Below are 20,286 nucleotides of genomic sequence, written 5' to 3'. Positions count from 1 at the left end.
CTGCTTTGTCTAAGCTTCAACTTCATGCCACCATATCAGAACCAACAAGAGTGCAGGATGCACCGAAGACCATGACATTCTTCAAGCCCCATGGAATGAAAAATGGCTCGTTTTTCAGAGTAAAAGAATACAGCCTTCAAAATTACACCGATAATGTCTCTTTTGAGAGATTTCTAGGTCATATCTTTTTTGTCACCATTTTTGTTTTTAACAAAAAAAAACATTTTCTGTTTAACAAATGTTACTTCAGCCCAAATTGTCTAGAAATGTGGGAAAACACAGGGAACTCCTCTGCAAAGCTTCTGCCATTTGACATGCATGGAAAGTAAACAAAGAGAAACTGAAGCATCAGCATTTTTAGGAGCAATCACTTAATGTACTGCTGCAAACCCCCTCCTCAAGAGTCTCGTGAATATGACTGGAACTTAAAAGTGCAGTAACATTATACCCTTGGGTTAAAGAGTTTAGTCAGTTTGTTTGTTAAAACAAGTAGAGAATCTGTATTGACAACGTAATTCCAGTGCTAATTACCAACATCACCCACTTAAGACAGCAATCCACTCAGTCCTTGCCAGCTGTAATCACAGCAACTAGAAAGATGCAGGCAATTCAGCAAATCAGACATGATGTGTACTTGGATGAGTTTCTGTTTGTCTTCTCTTCTTGGCTTGTTTGCTACTTGTATCCTCAAAAAAGCCACAAAATGGCCCAAAAAGCCCTCAGACACCATGCACGGCTTCACAGTAAGTCAAGCGACATTCAAACGCCGAAAACTCAACCATTTGGGAAACGCCCTCTTAGAACCGCGGAGCAATCTCAAACCAAATTTCAAGTACCACCAAATATTCCAGCAGTAACCAGCGTTGAACACTAGCACGGGACAACCAAAATGAAGCTGAACAGCAAGAAATCTCCATGCTATGCTGGTAAGAAAGCCACCACGACGCACGCAGTGCAAGAGCAGGGTGGGGCGAACGGGTCCCAGGAAGGATCGGATCGGGAAGCACTGACTCATTTCAGCCGCATGCCTGCAATGAGGCCGAGCAGGAGATCCCCCAGCCAGCGCTCCCCACAGCACCCAGCCGCTCCAGTCTTGCTGGTACAGCAGCACGGCTCTCTATCCTCTTGGAGGCCCCGGAGTTTATTAGCTCCATCAGGGCTAACGCGGCCCCAGGGAGCCTCCCCGCACAGCAGCATGTGGGTGCAGCATCCCCCCGGGAACCGCTGCAGCCCAAGGTGCCGCACAGCGGTGCCGTAAGCATCCCCCCAAGTTCAGGGCGGGCTGCCGCGCCGTCTGTCTCCCCGCATAACCAGGTTCTCCCAGCAAAGCAAAAAGAGCCTTACAGCGGGGCGGCAGACAGCATCCTTCGGATGACACAGGCGTTATTATTTAGATCTACCAGGACTAGCTGGGTGCACTAAGGCTGCAAAAGCCACCTGGGATTATGTTCAAATGGCAGATTAGGAATCCCTTTTCAGTGCCACCAGGACAGTCTGCGAAGTTTAACCAGTGCCATGCAGCTGCCAAGACACAATACCTAAGGATATATGATACACATACATGCACACAAACCGTTTTGTATTTTTATCCTAGAGTAGAATTTTGCTTCGCTGTGAATAAAGGCGAGTTGTAGGCATGAGTGAGAAGAAAGATACTGATCTACAAATCCAAGGAGGGGGGGGTACCATTTCTGAATAATTATGCTGTATTCACATTTAAGCAACTACTTGCTACGCAGAATCAGCAAGTTCAAACAGGCTGAGATTGATACAACTGCATTCCCAGCTTGGCTCAGTTACTCCTGTTCCCTACCAGCAGTGTTGTCAGCACACCTCAAAGGAAAAAAGGGAGACAAATATTTGCCTGATGATGCTGTGACAGGAAAATGATTCAAACCATGCCTCCAAAGCAAAGCTTCCCAAAGGACAGCAAAAGAAAGCGTCCGTTTGCAGTTCGCATCAATCCTTGCACAAGGGAGGGCAAAAGCGGAGGGAAATGCCACGTGAGCTTCACTTCTCCGAGCTGCCTGCCCGCAGTCCACGTTAAATTCAGAGCAGACCTAAATTAACAATGCCCCATACTGCAAGGAGACTTCCAACCCGTGAGAAACACTTTCATAAGGGATAGTATTAAACAAGATCCTCCAGAGGCCCCTGTACTTCCTTAAGCTTGGAGACAAAAGTTTATTAACAATAAAATTAAGAAAGAATAAGATTTTTAAAAGCGTACCAAAAACCTGGCCTGGGACATCCTGAACTACTGTTTTCTTTTATCTTTTTAGAAATTTGTGGTTTTCAGGCACATCCTTTAGTTATCACAGTATATAACCTTAGTCAACTACTTCATTGCTGATTTTTCAGGAAACTTCATGTTTCAAGAAAATGAGTGTTATTAGACGCTAAGGACAATTAAAGCAGTTTTCAATTTTAGCATCAGGGAAAAAAAAGGGTGGAGGGAGGGAAAGAGAGAAAATTAGAGAAAGGATGTCAGAAAGGGGAAAAGTTTTATCCTTAATAGCAAATATGATGGAAGAAGTTGTGCCAGGTACGTCCCGCCTCTCTCCCAAAACCGCACCTCTTTACCAACCAAGCAAACACAAGCCCCAGCTACTTCCCAGAACCAGGCAAACCCCTCGTGCAGTTGCTTCCCTCTCACACTCCACTGTTGAGCAATCCTGATGGCACACAGCACACAACAACTTGCTGCGTCACAGAGCTCATGGAGGAAAAAATAGACGGCCACAGCAATGCTGGGGACGCCACGCAGATGGAGCTGAATACTTCCCCACACACAGACACACACACACACGCACGGGCACGGAAGCTGCACTAGATAAGGGAAGCACATCTTCGTTAAAGCAGGGTCTCAGCATCACCCTGGTATCAGCAGTCACCCAGTAACTTGAGGGGCAAGGAAGTGAGGGGTTATCACTGCACACACACAAGTCGTGCAAACTTTTCCCAGCGCCGAGGACGGCATCCTGAGCAAAAGAGGTTTCACGTGCTCAGCCCATTTCCTCTCCTGTTCCTGAACATGTGGTCCTCCTTCCTCACCAGCAGTGATCTCACAGCATTCCCTCGCCGAGCAGACAAGCACTAGGGAAAGGTTTCATGTCTTGTTACATATCCGCTTAGTCAAGCATAGGAGCTGGAAGGAGAAGTCCCTGCATGATTTGTGCTACTTTACAGGAGTTTGGCAACTTTTGCCCTCAACTGAAATTAAGTTTGGTGCAGTCCATGAGCGATATAGATTGCTTTACTCTCTTTACGCTCAGTTTGAAACCATCAAGAAAGACAACACATTGTGGTGGCCTGATGTCAAAAATGAGCCACACAGAAGTTGTACACCTCCTCTGTTTTAAGATATTTTTCACATGAAGGACTGGAGAGCTGACTCTGAGGATTTACCAAAAATTGCTGAGAGTGCTTAGAAAACTTCAGCTAAGAGAGCAGCTTGAAGAACTCCACATATCTACAGATGCTCTCAAGAAACAGAAAGCAGTATTTGCATATTGTGTGCTACTTACCAGTTGTGTAATGGCACTACCACTCTATAGACTGTGTCTTTATCTAAGTGTGTGCATCATGCAGGTGAGTATCATGGCTCAAAAACCTGAGCGAAAGGCCCCGAGTAAGCTCAAACGCCAAGACTCCTCTCACTGTTGTTTTTTTTTAATAGCTAGAGAAGTTTCCCCAAACGCTGACAATCCGCTGTTAACAAATAGCCTATTTTTAAAAGAGGGGAGTAAAGAAAGAAGAAGAATCCTGCTGACCCTGAGAGGGGGTATGTTCTTCAGTTTGCTGGTTCCAGCATGCTGAACTGGAACAGGTTGAGCAGGTTAGATACTGGGGGGAGAGAAGGTAAAGCTGGAAGACATACATTAAAGGTGGAACGACAGCAACCACAAATGCAGGTCAGGATAGATTTTTTCCTCATTCTCATCGGTACTTGGCCTAGGAGTCTTTTCAGCCAACAGAAGGAACAGAGGGAACACACATTTATTAGAGAAGTGATGTGCAAGCATTTCCGACGTGCACGCACAACAGGCTGAGCAAAGATCACCTTAACACACACATTCTTCCAGCGAACTTTCTCACCACCAGCATTTTCTACACGGAATCACCCAACCGAAATACAAACTAGAAGACAAATCACCAGCCGAAATGCCAACAAAACAACGCGTTACTTGTTAACCTTGAGAGTTAACATCTCTGCAACAATCGCCTTAATGTCAGGCTTATGGCAAAGGACTAAAAGCACTCCAACTCCCCGCAAAGATCACCTGGATTTTCGAGTGCTTGCCAAGTTAAGGCTCGTATTTATTTTGTAGCTCTTCAAGGTGAGAAGGGGAGCTAATATCCCTGAGAATACTAAACCTTCGGAGGAGGTGATGTTCCTGAAAGGGTACTTATGCAGAAAGATCAAGGTCTCACGCTGCTGTGTGCTCTCTGAGTAGAGTCTAATCTGTCAAGTGGCTTGTGCTCATTTGAACTGTGACATGGGTAACAAAACAGCACTAAGCTACGCTCAATACGCTCTGTTACAGGGAGATTTATGTTATTGCCCATGAGGAGGGTGGTATTACTTTGCTACATCAGACCACCTTCCCCTCAGCACACGTCGCACCAGATTACTGAGGGCAGCGTGTCCCCTTTTACTGCCTGCAGAAAACCGATCTGAAGCACAAGATCAGACGTAGCTACTACTTGAAGGCAACACACCCAAAATCTAGGGCTGAAAAGCACACTGAACTCTTTCTTATGTTTAGGTACTGAAGAGCTCTGGAGATGCAAGTATAACGCTCCTCATTGTGTACGCTTGGGTTCTCAAGAACAATGGAGCTCATTAAGGTCAGCGTATAAATCTTAACTCTGCACTTCCTTGCTTCGCTTGATTCTAATCAGATCTCAGCATTCATGTTTTTATGTTAACTTCCTTTGCTGTTCTTTAATGATAACTGAAGGGGGATACTGTCCAAGGCTGCAAGCAGCGTGTAACACGTCTGAAATCATGGCATCTCTTTTCAGCTCTTACAGCTCAGAGAGGTACTGTGGCACAAGAGCTCCTTCAGAGTCTCTTACTGCTGAAGATATCCATGGAGGGGTTTTTTGGAGCACTCTGTTTATGTGCCATGTGAATTAAATAAAAGTTTATATAAAGTCTTTACGAAAGATGACCAACCTGGTCAGCAACAGCGAGACAGACAAAAGTTTCTGCCTGGGATCACTAAAAATATTGTAGTCTTCTAATTCTCATCAAAGACACAGACTCTTACTGCTATACTGTTGTTCAAAAAGCCTGATCTTTTCCTTCTCCCTTTCTTCCTTCTTTTCTTCATTTCTTCCTTCCTTTCCTTCTTTCTTCTTCTTTTTTAATCTTCTTCAAAACATGGGGAATCCCAGCAGAATACCAAACATTTACTCTGGGTATCTGCTGAGAGGAGAAAGACCAAAACACCTTCTCTCCACTTGCTTCCCCATCCTTAATTACAAAATGTATTAGCAAAAATGTAAAGAAAATTTTAACTGTAAAGAAAACCAGAATAGGTATCACATCTCACTTGTCTCTTACAATTACCAACTACTAGAAGCAGAAATTAGTCCTTTGTGCTTGTTACCTCTGCTCAAGAATGAGGGCGCTTGCACTTGCTGAAGCTTATCTTCCACTAGCATGCTGACAGTTAAATCATCCCCCACATATAAGGAATGGATTTGAAACCCTGTAATACACTCTGCTTCTTCACATTTAAGAGCACTGCCTACCAAGTACTACATTGAAATAAAAGCTCCTCAGGAGATGACCAAAGAGACTTTTCTATTGTGCAAGACAATAAGAGAAGGCCTTTTCACACGCGTGAAGCATCAATCATTTTCAGTGTGGTGAGTTTCTTGGCTATTTGTTTTTAGCTTCAAGATCTTCTATGCTCAGTTTTTCAAAGCTACCCAACGTTTAACACCAAATTTCCACTTGGCCACCTTTGTAAACCACCAGAAACCAAACCCTGCTGTAATAAGGCAGTTCCTCCCCACCTCTGGAAAAAAAAGCTCAGTGTCACATTTGGCTATGCTCTGCCTCTAAAACTGCCATCTTAAGCAAACGCCAGACTGCACATGCTAGACTGCAGAGATCCTATTTGTACTTTGAGGCTGGGCATTGTTATTGCACTGCATCCTACAAAGCACACACAACGTACTGGAAGCGGGCCAATGCCATAAATAACACAGGAGCAATTCACAGGTGGAATGCAGGGAGAGGATGGACTCAGCCAGATCTTGAGGACACTCTGCCTACCGGGTATTTGCAAAGTCACAGGCAGCCTGTACGCATGCCTGCCCACGAAGCACCGATCCATGTTAAAGGGAGCAGGGAAATCGTTAAAGCATACGCATCTCAACCCCTGTGCCTTTATCAGGATCCAACACTCATCTTCCAACTAGTACGTTACAATCTTCACCAAGCGTACGCTCTTCATTTGCCAGTGAACACGGCCAGTTAAAACACCAAAATTCACAGCTTACCCTCCAGTATGTGTCTTTTCCATCCTTCTCAAAAAACTGATTCAGCAGCATATACGCACACGTAAGGCGTTTAAAAAAGACTTGATTTGAACATCAGAACAGTATCATACCCTGATAACAAAAACAGCTGTTTGTCTCTCCACAGATCATTAAAAAGAGAAGTTTGGAAAAATTATCCAGCACTGAAAGTAAGATGGAGAATGAAAGTGCCTTCTTAATTAAAAGAAGAAATACCTTCTTTGATAGGACCCTTTGTAAGCATGCTTCAAAGCATAGCTTCTGCGATCCAGATCTTCCAATTTGAGTTTCAAAGACTTCTGCATGTGGTTGTTGCATGTGGTGTTTCGCATGTGCCAAAAAAAAAAAAAAAAAAAAAATCCCCAAACTTTGAGACCTGTTCCTGAGATGGTGCATAAACAGCCTGCAAGTACCTAAGCAGGATGTAAATAAAAAGCTATTACGAAGAATTTTGCTAGGTATGGAGTAAGGATCAGAAGAAGAGAAAGACAGTAGATATCTGTGATGTTTTGGTTTCCTATAAAACACTTTTTGCATTACTGCACTTCTATGGATAGCCTGGTCAACATCAGCCACGGACACGCAGCTTCGGTTACCAAACTGGGGAAGCTGTGGCTGAAATACATATATTATCCCTTTAGCCTTTTCAGACTTGCCACAGAGCCTTTAATAGCTACCCACTGGAAACTGGCAGGAAGGTCATTTTTCTCCTCCTTTCTGGCATTTATATCCTATTAACATTTTCAAGTTGCATGGAGAGCATGTCTTTGGCAGGGAGGAAAATGTGATTTTAAAGTGATAGGCATAGATCATCCTCAGTCACAGAAATGGAAAAGGAGCCATTGGCAAAGTCTCCTGCCCCCAAAGGAAACCCTTTTGGAGCAAGTGGAGGCATCGCCCTTCTTCCTCAAGCCTGATGCATGTTCTACTGGAATGCAAGACAGTAAGTCAAGCTAAGTCTTTTCTCTAACTCAAGGTCCCTTGCTAAAGTTCACAAACCACCACCACCCCTCAAACCCACGGCAGCAGCCTAACTCCTCTGCATTTTGGGGAGATGCAGCAGTGGAGATGGAGTAAGAGGCTTGCAACTTCCCATTTGGAGGCAGTGTCTAGACCCAAAAAGGCTCCTCAGAGTTGGCACTACTCGTAGATAAACTCCCTAGGGAGCTACCATGACAGTACACACGGAAAGCCTTCGGAAAGCCTTTAGTAATTGCAATCTATTGATTGGAGACACTACTTTGGAAATCCCCAGCTCTTCAGAGCTACAGAAAACTCTTTATACATTCACTTTCCCTCCTTCCACCTAGTTTATGCTCCTACTGGAGATCTGAGAATATTCAACTTTAATTTACTGTGGCCAAGAGAAAGCCATAATGTCTGTGTCTCTAGTGTAAAAGTGTGAAAATTAGCATATCCTAAATCGCAGATTTTCTTGTGTCCTGATCACTGCAGTGCCATTCCAGTTACAGAAATTTTGAAGTCAAAATTACCATGATCTAACTCCTTCCTCCAAATTCCTAAAAAGCCCCAAGAGAACAAGCCCCCAAATGCCCAAATCAGTCCCTGATGCTAGAAGACTTGCTATTTCCAAGAAGACTTGCTCTTTCCAGTCCTGGTCAAAAAGAAATCTCTGTAAACATCTGGGCATCATTTCCAGCTCTCCTCCTCCAGAGCAATTCCTGTTCCTGATACCAGACACTGACAGATCTCCCAGTAATTGCACCAGATGCAACAACCCTCCCCAACAGTAGGAGCAGCACTGATCCAGAGACAGTTAGCTTGACGACACATTCGGAAGAGTGAATAAATCAGCTTTTCTCGATGGAAATTGAGCACTCTCCAGAGACCTTTGTGCTGGACATGGAGCACTCTCCTTTGCTCAGACACCTTTGCTCTCTCCAACAGCAACTGTCCTCACACAAGGCTCAGGCCACTCCTGAGCAGCCTGGCAGCTGTAAGAGAGAGTTTTCTGAGATGCCCTGGGCTCATGGTTCCCTGTTGAAAATCCTGGCCAAGAGTCACCCTGCTCAGAAAAGAAAGCAGCTTTTAACTTCTTTTTCTGAATGGTGCTGCACAAGAGAACCTTTCCCCTTCATCCCTGTCTGCTGTGCCCATTCGACCTGGCTTGTTGACAAGGAGCCAAGGAGCACAACAAAAAGAAACTGGACTTTACGTGAGAGTCTATGACTCATTTTCAAATGAAGTGTTGCACATATTGTAGGAGTCAGGGAGGGCAGCATCGACTTAACAGGTAAAGAGTACACGCAGCACCCCAATGCGGGTAGACTTACCCAGAGAAGAGATGGGCAGAAAAGAGTGTTCCCACTCCACAAAAAGTCTGGCTATTGCAAAAATGTTTTGCCCACATGCAAAAGAACAGCAAGGAAGAGCTCTGGAGGGTCTTTTCCTCCCTTCACTTAATAAAGTGAGGGAGAAGAAAAATTACTTTATATGGAGAAGATGGGCACTTGAGAGTGTAACAACACTGATATTTTCTAACCCAAAAAAGCAACCAAAACTCCTCCCCTCCTCTGCTCAGCTGAATGTCTAATGACTTGGCTGCTACAAGGTGGAAAAACGGATCAGAAATTTCATCCTCTGCCGGAACAGCAATAAGTACTCCTATGGCACAATATTTCCCTTGACAAAACCGTTTCATTGGACTTTTTCCCCTAAAAGGTCTTTTAAAAGTCTGGAAGAAAAAAATAGTGTAGTTAAATAAGCACCAGAACAAGACAGAGGGGGAAAAAGAGAAGAGAGGATGTATGTAGTACGTGTCTATACTTTTTTTCCCTTGTTTAGATACCGGCAGACTAACTTCGCCCTCACTTCTCTCTCATGGACCAAACTGTTTGATGTAAATGCAGTAATACTTGGGGAGGCTCCTGCAGGACCTTCACAAGCTATGTTGGTTCTTTAGCAGCACATTCACAACCTTCTGCTAAGCCTACAACTTCTCTCACTGATCCCACACTCTGTGTGATGCTCCAGGGATACCACCATGCCAGCTACCAGGGGCACATCAGAAATCTTGTTCTTTGCTGTTTTGGGCATACCTCTGTCACTACTGTGGCACAAAAACGGTGAACCATAAAAGAACTGTGCACAAAAGCAGAGAAAGATGGACTTGTATTATCATCCAGCTAGCACAGAAGAACAGACACGGCACCACCACAGGCAAGGCCTACAGGAGTTGCACAGAAGGCAGGACCTGTCAAGCAGGTCCTTGCTCCAGGATCCTGAGGCAGACGCAGTTTTGAACGTGACGTGACAGGCATTCAGCCACAGCACTGGCAGGGCACTGGACCTGATGCTACTGCTAAGTTTGAGATGTCTACAAAAGAATTTTTATTTTTTAGAAATACCTATTTCGGAAGGAGGCACATGGTGGGCAAAATGAACATCTTCCTTGTGTGCATGCCATAGCAGCAGATAACAAATCTCATTTCGCTTTGCATTTACCCTCATCTGCCTCCTTGCACATTCACGCTTTCCATTTCAGCAACGGGATTCGCTGTTATAATCTGTTCCAGCAACAAGAAAAGGTTATTCACTGCAAAAAGTCGGCAGCACAATCCTGTCAACCACAACCCTTCTGCAGCGTAACTAGCGTGTTTCAGTGTGCTCAGGATCTTGCCTGTCACGGGTCTGGGGTCACTTGTTGCAGTGCCACCAGGCTCAGTAGCAGCTTTCTGCAACGTCCCACCGAGCTGCTGCAGAATGGGCCTACACGAGAAGGACTTTTACAGAACAGACAGGAACCTATCAGGTGGAAAGAACTTTTAATAGGAAATCTTCCTTGCATGAGCTTAGGTCCTTCTTAGTGCTGTCGGTAAAAACAGCACAGCATCCTGGTAACTTCAAGCAACATCTCGTTAAGGGGAAAACTGAAAACCAAACAATCCTCTCATCAGAAGATTCTGATCTGTACGTACTTCTTTTGGGCAAGTCACGGAGCCTGACAATTCTGGCAAATCTGCTACTAAATCCTAGTGAGAGCTGCTGTACAAGGAAACTCACATAAGCAAAACTGACTACATCAACATCTGATAGGCCTGGAGTCAAGTCTCAAGGGAAGCCTCCCTTCCTGCTTCTGGGAGAGGACGAGGAGATGCCTAGTGAGCCAAAGTCAAACAAACCCTGCAAGCAGTCCTTCAGCAAGCAGGCAGGCTGAGGACCTGGACACAAGTGTCCAACCACCTCAGAGTCCCAGCACTGGAACTCACCCTTGGATGCCAACAGTGGCATCAGCTCAACCCAGTGGCTGCCCTGTCTTCCTCACAGCAGACAGAGTGATGACCCAGTCCAGCAAACATGTGGCTGGCAACACCTCTGGTCAGATGAGTCAAATGTGTGATTTATTCAATGCTCAAGGCCAGTATCTCCTCTGAACATCTTTGTCTCGTTCCCTTCTCATTTTACGTCTCTCTCTCCAACTCTCCTCAGCTCCAATCAAGTATAAGTTAAATAGATATGGAATTACGAAACTGCATTCCCTCCTATTTCTCCACTGTTTTCATGTAACTGTTTAACCTGGACAATACAATATAGAAAAGGTAAAGCTGCAATAATAGCTATTGCTTCCTTTGTCTGGCATTACGTTATCTTTCCCACTGCCACCAAAATCACCCCTTTCATTCCACCTACAGCACACTGCTTGGAAAATGACTGGTCATAATCAAGGAAACAAGATTTCTTCCCTCCCACACAGAACCAGTCTGTAACCATCACTCTTGTGATTTTGCTTATAAGCTATATTCCTTTCTCCTACTTGTCTTGCAGTTTCTTCGTAGGTTGTAAACTCTTTGATATGGGACTAAAACTGTGTGGGAATTCACGAAGTCTTAATCAGCTCTGAGGTGTTCCACCCACGCAAATAAACGAATACAAAATTGGGAGATGAGAGAGGGGAAAGAACACCCATGCCATTAAACATTTTGTTTCCCCAGTTGACAACTGTACATATTGCTACATCCCTATGAATGAAACTACACGAAATATGTTTGGCAACTTAGGTGTTAGAGAATTTCCCAGATCTGTAGTGCAGGAAGTTGTCTATAGTACAAGCAAGTATAAGAACAATACCTTCTGAAAAGGCATCTTCATGATGGCACTTGGATACCTAACTATATAACATAAAACACCCCCACAGATGTTCCAATACAACCAGTTGCATCCACAACTCTGAAGCTACAAAATCAAAAAGCTCCTATACAGCTTGGTTATGTATTTTTATCCTCGGAGAAAAATCCATCCCATTTATCAAAATAACACTACTAATAAAAACAAAAAAGCAATACTTCTGGATATCCAGAACAACTCTTCATAATACGCGAAGAGTGCTAGAAGATCTTGTCCCAATTCTGATTTCCTCTCACAACTTAAGCACCCTAATAGTTGTAGTGTGTATATGTGTCATGCCATACTTGTAGATCACAGATAGTCCACATTTTCTGCCCAAGTAAGTGTCTTTAGTCAGCTTGAAAGTCTTTCCAAGGAAACAAAACAGCCCCCTATCCTGTAATCCTTTCCAAACTCCTGGGTCACGATCAGCACTCACCTGTGCATGTTTCCATTGGTGGTGAAGGACTGTCCACAAACTGAACATTTATAAGGCCTTTCACCTGAGTGCACCAGCATGTGGCGATCAAGGGAGCTCGCTGAGCTCAGAGACTTTCCACAGATGCTGCAGGAATGGTCTGTCCCTCCAGTGTCAGTGTTATGCTAGAGAAAGCAACGATTTTTTTTCATTGAATGCCCCTTCTCAAGTGCCAGCAAAATATTATCGAGAACTATAAACATCTTAAAAGCAGCTTTAAAGAGCCACTCACAATATCTTATATTAAGGTATGCCCTGTATATACCTCTCCTCCCCAGCCCTCCCCCCTCAGCTCCACCCCCACCCTTCATTTTTAACTCCTTAATGCACCAGCACAAGTAGCTGCTGCGTATAGCCTGCAAAGCCTGCCACACTCAGCACTTCTGCTGGGTGTGCAGCAGAAGGGGACGGAAAAGGATCCAGCAACAACCCATCAGAAAAATGGTACCCTGAGAGACTTTAAGCTGTGCAGCGGTTTGGGGTTAGGTGAGCAGTAAGGTGGAAAACATGAAAAGGATGTAATTACAAACTTCATGGCAGAAGAAAGACACATAAAACCAAATACTCTTTAAAGATACTAATTTCAAACTGACTGCGTAGTAAGAAAACTGAAGTAAACTGGTTCTGAGTGCACATCCAGACTTCTATGGCCACAAGAATGCATTACAGGGCCAAAATGTGGCCATTAGCTACTGTGCTGTATGTCCCACTCTTTCCTACTCGCACTCAGAGATGTGAAGATTTCTTCACATATCAAAAAAAAAAAAACCCACAATCCAGGAGAGTAAGGAGAAAAAAAAAAAGTAACAGTTACAGTACAGGAGGTAAAACTGAGGTTGTAAGTATCTAGTGGACTCACAGAGGAGAACCACAACCTTAGCATCCAAAGCAGAACCTTCTGACACGGAAAAGGCCAAACCTCCTTTATAAAGTATGCATATATTTTAAGAGGAGCAAAAAGAGGCTTGTAGCTGACAAAAATGTGCATCATCCATTAAGAAAGTGTATTTTTAATTCTGCCTCCCAAAATTGCTATACTCTGCGAAGGACTCAGATGCTCTTCTACACTGAGAGGTTTTAAAAATTTTGTCTTCCTGCTTCTTAATTTGCATGACCAGTAAAGGGACCTGTACTCAAACAGGATAAGAAAACAAGACTTATGCCTCATGATGGAAGTGTTTTTCTGAATCCTTGGGATACCTTAAGCTATGCAGAACAGGACATACATCCTTGTTTGAGCCACTGTGGCAGGCGGGGGGAGTGCTGGGAAGGAAGGGAGGAAAATTACCCACCTCAGGGTTGGGTTTGTGGGTTGTTTTTTTTAAGGGGAAGGCTAAAATAAAAATAAAACAATTGAATAAAGTTACAATGAAGCACTTCTGGTTTGCACATGGAAACGTTTTTCACCACTGCAAAGCGCACACTGGCAAACCAGACACTCTTAAGTAAGGAATCAAGAGCTGGTACCTGACGAATGTGCATAGTTAGCTGGTGCTGTGTAGTGCAAATCTTTTCACACAGAGGACAGGTATAGGAAGACTTCTCTTCTTTTGTTTCCTGTGAACAAACCAAAACAAAAACAAAGCAGAAGGAATATCAATATAAAAAGAACTCGAAAGCTGTTACTGCTGGAGATGGCAAAAATATAATTCATCCTAAGTACAAAAGACCACTGCTAACAGAACAACTTGCACGTACACATTTATCATCCTGATAGATCCCTCAGGGGAAGTTTCAGAAACTTCTGAATTTATAAATAGGGGCCGCCATTTCAACTACCGCAGAAGTACAGCAGCTGTTCTAACAGCACACGGATACTCAGCAGTAGCAGTTTAGGACAGGAAGTGAAGGCAATTATTGCGACCAGCTCAAACTGCCAGGAAGAACTGAGGTGAGCAGAAAGTAATTACTGGAACACCGCCAGAATATGCGGGCAAATGCCACTAATCTTCCCAAAAGATCTTTAATAAGCACAAGTCGTCAAGACTTCAGGTTTTCCACCCCATCTCAATGGCAAAGCACGAGCTTGGTGCCCTTTTCTAGGGGCTGTACGTTCTGCTCCGGGGCTGACTCAGAAGGAAGAGCGGCGTTTATTGAATCACCAGCACCATTTCCCTTAGCATCCTGTGTTTCTCCTGGAAGCATCCCATCCAGGCACACTGGCCAGGCCCAACCCTTCTGAAGCTTGCAAGATCTGATGAGATCATCGAGAGAAAGAGGTGACAACGCAGGAGCGTACGTGACTCAAAAAGAACACATCATGAACCCGGTTATTCAGCCGGTTATTCTCCACCCAGGTGAGAATCAGGAGTAACCACAGTCAAACCACGAGTACAAACAATGAAGCAGACCGGAGAGCTCAACTTGATTTAAGTATGCCCTTGAGACACTGAGCCAAGCTGCCACTCTTTCAGCCAACGATGAAATGGCACTCTAGCAGGAACCAAAGGTGTTTCACAGAATCACAGAATGTTAGGAATTGGAAGGGACCTCAAAGGATCATCTAGTTCAATCCCCCTGCCAGACCAGGACCACCTAGATCAGATCACACAAGAACGCATCCAGGCGGGTTTGGAACATCTCCAGAGAAGGAGACTCCACAACCTCTCTGGTCAGCCTGTTCCAGTGTTCTGTTACCCTTACTGGGAAGAAGTTCTTCCTCGTGTTTAAGTGGAACCTCCTATGTTCCAGCTTATATCCATTTCCCCTTGTCCTATCATTGGATGCCAGTGAGAAGAGCTTGGCTCCATCCTCATGGCAGTCATACTTTACATATTTATAAACATTAATGAGGTCCCCCCTCAGTCTCCTCTTCTCCAAGCTAAAGAGACCCAGCTCCTTCAGTCTTTCCTTATAAGGGAGATGCTCCACTCCTTTTTTTTTTGGGAAGCAAAAAAATTTGTTTGCCTGAATTGTCCACAAGGATGGCTACTGCATGACATAAAGGGTATTTTCACCACCTCACTAAGAAGCCCAGGTGCAGTTTCTGCATCAATGCCTGTCCATTAAAAGGAAGATGGTCTAGCACTGAAAATTAAACCTGTTTGCTGTAGAATGATGCAAATCTTCACCAGCTAGATAGACCCACCACCTGTTACCTACACTTCTGGTAGCAAGAGGGTATAAAAACCACTTCTTCATGACCAAAGGGAAAGTATAATATTTATGCCAAGAGGACATGTTCTTCTGAACCTCTCTGCTGGCTATTTTAAGTATCATTAGTAAAGTCATGAAAACAAGCAAAAACAGAAAACCCACCCTCAATAGCTCTTTAGTTCGGAGGGAGTTGATGAGTGTATCTGTGCGTTTCCTCTCTCCACACAGCTCTTTTCCCCTACTACTGTCCCAAAAGTCATCAACTAACATCAAACAATCATTTCCAGATTGTCCGACACAAGCATTTGTGGAGAACACTGAGAATGACTAACACAAACCTCTGTGATAAATTCTCTAGCACATTAGGAGGAAAGGTGCCGACACAGTATTAGAGAATTTTAAGTCTCAGTAAAGGAATATCCCCCTCCTGCATGATTTGGGTAACCATTCTGGAGAGTCCTCTATTAAAAAACTAACACCGTGTTCTCAAAAATAGGGCCACAATACTTTTATAACTTCAGTGACCTGTGGATCTGGATAAAGAGACACTTTCCCATTTTGCCTGAAGTAAACAAAACTTGTGACCTCACTTCTAAAAGTACCAGGACTGCAAGGATTAGGTCCTCTCACTCCTCCCTGCTGTAATCTTGTAAATCTTTTTCTAACTGTATTTCAGGGCTCTCTATCCTAAAGCTAATCACTATAAGCCATGCACATGGGCCAAGGCCTAACATACTATTACTCACAAAACATTAGAAAGCAAGCAAGCAAGGCTGCCGTTATGAAGTCTGAACACCTCAAGAAAATTAAAATGCATTATCCCAGTGCTCTCTCTTTTTATATACACACAATTTGCACATGTGCATTCCATCCTCTTATACAACTTTGATTTTTCTATATGCAACCTGTCTGTTGAGTAATGTTCAGCTCCAATTATACTGCAACCCTGTTAAAGCTGGCTCAAGACAGAGAACAAACACACTGTACTGTGAGGAAAATCCCTGCAGCTGTGCCGATAATTTAGATGGTGTTTAATCCCCAGGTTCTTTCTGCAAAATTATCAACCTACTATTTTTTTTTTTTTGGTCCCCCCCAACGAGTGCTACAGTTCTACATGATGCACTTAATTGTTTCAAAGCCTCCTTTCTAGACTGCCTGCTCTTCGACTCAGCAAATTAACAGAAGATAATTACTGGTTCACCTTGAAGCAAAGATCAGAAACACACTATAGCTCCGCCAGAGCTGATTAGTATTGAATCTGAGGTTTATTATTAACTAAAACCCAAACTTTCTCCAGTGGTCACACAGGGTACATGCTGCATACCGTAACACAGCTCAAGCAAATCCAGGGTGGCTACAACAGGAATGCTGCTGACTGGCCCAATCCAGACCAAAAAACATTAGCATCCCTACTGTAAAAGCACCCTCACTCCTAAATTTAAACCGTAGCGCTCAGTTACCCCACCGGAGCCTGGCTGGTGAAAACACACTTCCTGAACTGAAAGATAAAACTAGCAGCTAATTTGTTACCTACTATTCCTTCAGTATGTCAGCCTGGCATGACTGCTCTGCGTTCAACTGATGGCAAATACTTTTGCAGTTGTGCATTAGGTCTATTTGTTTGTCTCCAGCTCAAGAAACACTGTTGTCACAGTTTTTTATTCTCTCCAAGAGCGAAGCAAATAAGAAGTTAAAATGGATGCTGCTTGATGGGAGAACATGTTTATTAGACTATGGGTAGACTAGAGCCAAGATAAAGTCAGCATTATAGAGAGAACCATAGACTTCGGGACAAAGGTTCAGGGCAAAATGTTTCACTGCCAACTCATGGGAAACAACAGTCAGACCCAGAAAACTAGCTAACTGTTATTATCCTGGAAATTATAATAAGGGGCACATTCTGACCAGAATCTGAGATCTGTGCACTGCTACAGACTGAAACAATTCAGTGCTTTCATTCTGCTACGCTGAAAGTGGAAATTCGCCGTATTAGAGGTTGCTAACCAGACTGATACCCACTTAATATTTCACATCTCACTTCTGTTTCCTCAGTAATGTAGCCATTTGCCCCTCTGGTGATAATCATCTTTCAGCGTAAAAACAAACAGGCTATTTACTACGTTTTCAATTTATTTGTTTATTTTTATGCTGTAAGAATCCCTCTTAATCCTGTCACATTTACTCTCAAGCTTCCTTTGATTTGATGCCCATCGAAATATCAGGTGGAATAAAGGTCACTAACGCTACTAAACTTCCCTGAAGCCAAACCACATGGTGTTCCAGCAGACAGCTGTGTAACAGCACTGCCACTGAGACTGAACTGAACTCCAGTGACTTACTTCACACGATGAAATCAAGGAACCAGGGCAGCCCCTAAGTGGGAATACTGCAAATAAACCTTAAAGTCAGGTTGTAGATAATACAATCTCACACACACAGTTGCCATTATACTGGCTAGGCTCTTCATTTCAGAATGTTCACTTACAGTTAATGGCTTTTAACTCCTTTGGAGAAAAAAAAATCCAAGACAAGTCATAAGTCTGTCAACTGGGCAGCTACTCAGCAAGCTATTAATAAACTACTATAGGAACATCACATGAGTCATGCCTCTCAACCTTTCTGGTCCCTGTTACATCTCGACTAATTTACAAATTCTCCATGCTTCACTGTAAGCCCTAATGTCAAACGGACACAGGGATTTGGGGTATTTCTTGCTGTTCTGCAGCACCTTCATTGGTAGGGCATGGCTCAGCAGGAGAAAAACATGGATATAAATAATCACAGTTTTAACTGATACAACTCTCTCCTTTCACTTGTTTAGATCAATATTGCTATCAACTGGTGCCATCAACTGGTAAATGGAAAAAAACTGATAAAAGCTACATATATTTGCTCTGCACGATTTGTACAAAGCATTCTGCAATAGCTCTTCATAATTTTATTGACAATGAGGTACCGGCACCTTACACTACACACGTGTGAACTGAGCATCCTGATGGACGTTTCATTCTAGCACCACCTTTACCTTAAATCACTTGGATCTTCCCCAGGGACAGCCACACACCTCATGAGGGGTCCCACACGATGGCTGAGCCAAGCTCCCTACCACATCACTCTGTTCCTCTCTGAGCTATGTCTTTTCTCCTAGTTTCATGAAATGAGCTGGTGCCCCAACAGATTACGGAAATGCAAGAGCCTGGAGAAAGGACGCAGTGGGGAAGAAGTGGCAATTTCAGGTGGCTTTACCACTGCTAGTGAAACCTGCTAGACCCACTCACCATTGCACGACATTGGAGCTCATGCTCAAATGTTTTACATGCGAATCCAAGCAAATAGACCCCTTCGATTCCCAGTTTTCTGAAGTTACGTTCTGGAGAATCACCAAAAAACATACACTAAGGAGCAATGGTGGAGGCAAGAAATACCCACTAAGGAAAAAAAAAAGAGCTGCTTGTCTCCTCTTCCCCCTCCCCGTGTTTGGGTTTACATACCTGGTTCCTCCTGCCAATCCGATTTGGTGCAGGAGACTTTGAGGGGGATTTGACATTTTGAGAGTTCCCGCCATTTTCAGCAATCTTCCCCACATTCATCACTGCTGACATCATGGCGTCAATGGAGGACAAGTCTGCTCCGTCCAAACTGTTTGGTGAACTTGGTGATACCTTGTAGCTGTTTAAGCTTTCCAGCTGCTTCTCTGGAATTAAAAACAAAAACATATGCAAGAGTTGCTAGGCCATCTGAAAATAAAATAAAATACCACTGTATTTCCAGCTGCCTGTAACTTGCATCACACTCTGCTGGATCATCACAGAGTGCAGGCAACAGCCCGTAATAATGGGAATTCTTGCAACAGGAAAAGTTTCTCACATTGGAACACATAGGACAAGGTGGACGTTTCTTCTCATCCTACGACATTCACGTTACCTTCATTTTCAACCTTAATTCAGTATGGGGCTTACAGAGTGATCTACCTTAAACTCTCTTGCTGTAAAATGGAATTATTCATGGTACCTTGTGATCACCATGAACTACTAGAGCAGTACTGATGAATGCACGCTCTGGCAAGCACAATCATTCAAGCAAGCACGTGTTTTGAGCAGAACCGCACAATTAAGGCATTAGTAACACAGTGTAGGGTACTGGGTTCTCTTTCTAGCATAGCTTAAGCCAGCTCTGTATATGGAATAAGCTAAATTTGCAAAAATCCAACCAAAACAAAACCCCAAATCTCCCCAAGTGCCTCTTTACTGCCACAGCTGGCATCTATGTAGATTTTTTTTTTTCTTTTTGGTCTACCAAGCCACATTAGCCCATGAAGCATATGTGTCACATTCACAACTAATGCCCCAACAAGATTCAGACTTCTCCATCACATTCTGTACGTAGCAGGGATGCTCCTGTCTCAGATACCAAATTCAACACACACCTACAATCTCATCTCTGGTTTCTCAACATACAGACATGTCAAACACACAGCTAAGGCCTTCCACTCCTCTCTACAAGTCTGAAAAGGAAAACACTTTCAAATTCAACACTTCTTTCCTTCAGAAGAAGTCTCCTAAACAAACAGGAACACCCTGCAAGTCCATTGCTCCATCATCTCTGGTGGAGAGCACAGAATCTTAATGTGTGTTGTGAGAAAGTCACTGTAACACAAGAGGATGTGAGGGTGAACAAGGAGGAACATGTTTGTCTCCCAACATTTGATCTCTGCATAGTACTGTCTTTGGAAGATAAGTTTGAGCATTATAAACAGGTGCTTTTTTGAGGCTAACTAATGTGGTGCCAAGTTACTGGGAGCCAAGAAAATCTTGGTTTGGAAGCCTGCAGTGGTAGTCAAGTATTTATGTGCCGATGCTTCTGCTCAACCTATTTTATACTTTTCAGGCAGATAAAGGTTAGGGATGGGGATGGAAACGTATGCACCAGTGCTTCTGCTCAATGAATCTTATACTCTTCACACAGATAAGGGCTATGGATGGATAAGAAATGTTTCTACGAGCCTTAATCAATGCCCTAATTGCCTTTAATTTAGAGTTGCACAGAGCTAG

General features: G+C 43.7%; 1 protein-coding gene across 2 annotated transcripts in view; it reads right to left on the bottom strand.

Annotated features, from left to right (window-relative positions):
• The window catches only part of RREB1 (ras responsive element binding protein 1), a 79,455-nt gene that overhangs the window by 47,292 nt on the left and 11,877 nt on the right, over positions 1-20,286 (bottom strand). For both annotated transcript variants that reach the window (XM_009990343.2, XM_086608435.1), the window contains exons 3-5: positions 18,727-18,929; positions 13,607-13,696; positions 12,101-12,264 (exon numbers count right to left, since the gene is read on the bottom strand). In XM_009990343.2, coding sequence (XP_009988645.2) covers positions 12,101-12,264; positions 13,607-13,696; positions 18,727-18,929 — 457 coding nt within the window. The remainder of the gene's footprint in view (positions 1-12,100; positions 12,265-13,606; positions 13,697-18,726; positions 18,930-20,286) is intronic.

This window comes from Tauraco erythrolophus, chromosome 3 (assembly GCF_009769465.1).
Source record: "Tauraco erythrolophus isolate bTauEry1 chromosome 3, bTauEry1.pri, whole genome shotgun sequence".
NCBI classification, from domain to species: Eukaryota; Metazoa; Chordata; class Aves; order Musophagiformes; family Musophagidae; genus Tauraco; species Tauraco erythrolophus.
The sequence above is the reverse complement of the archived record's forward strand: the minus strand, read 5'-3'. Positions and strand labels throughout refer to the sequence as shown.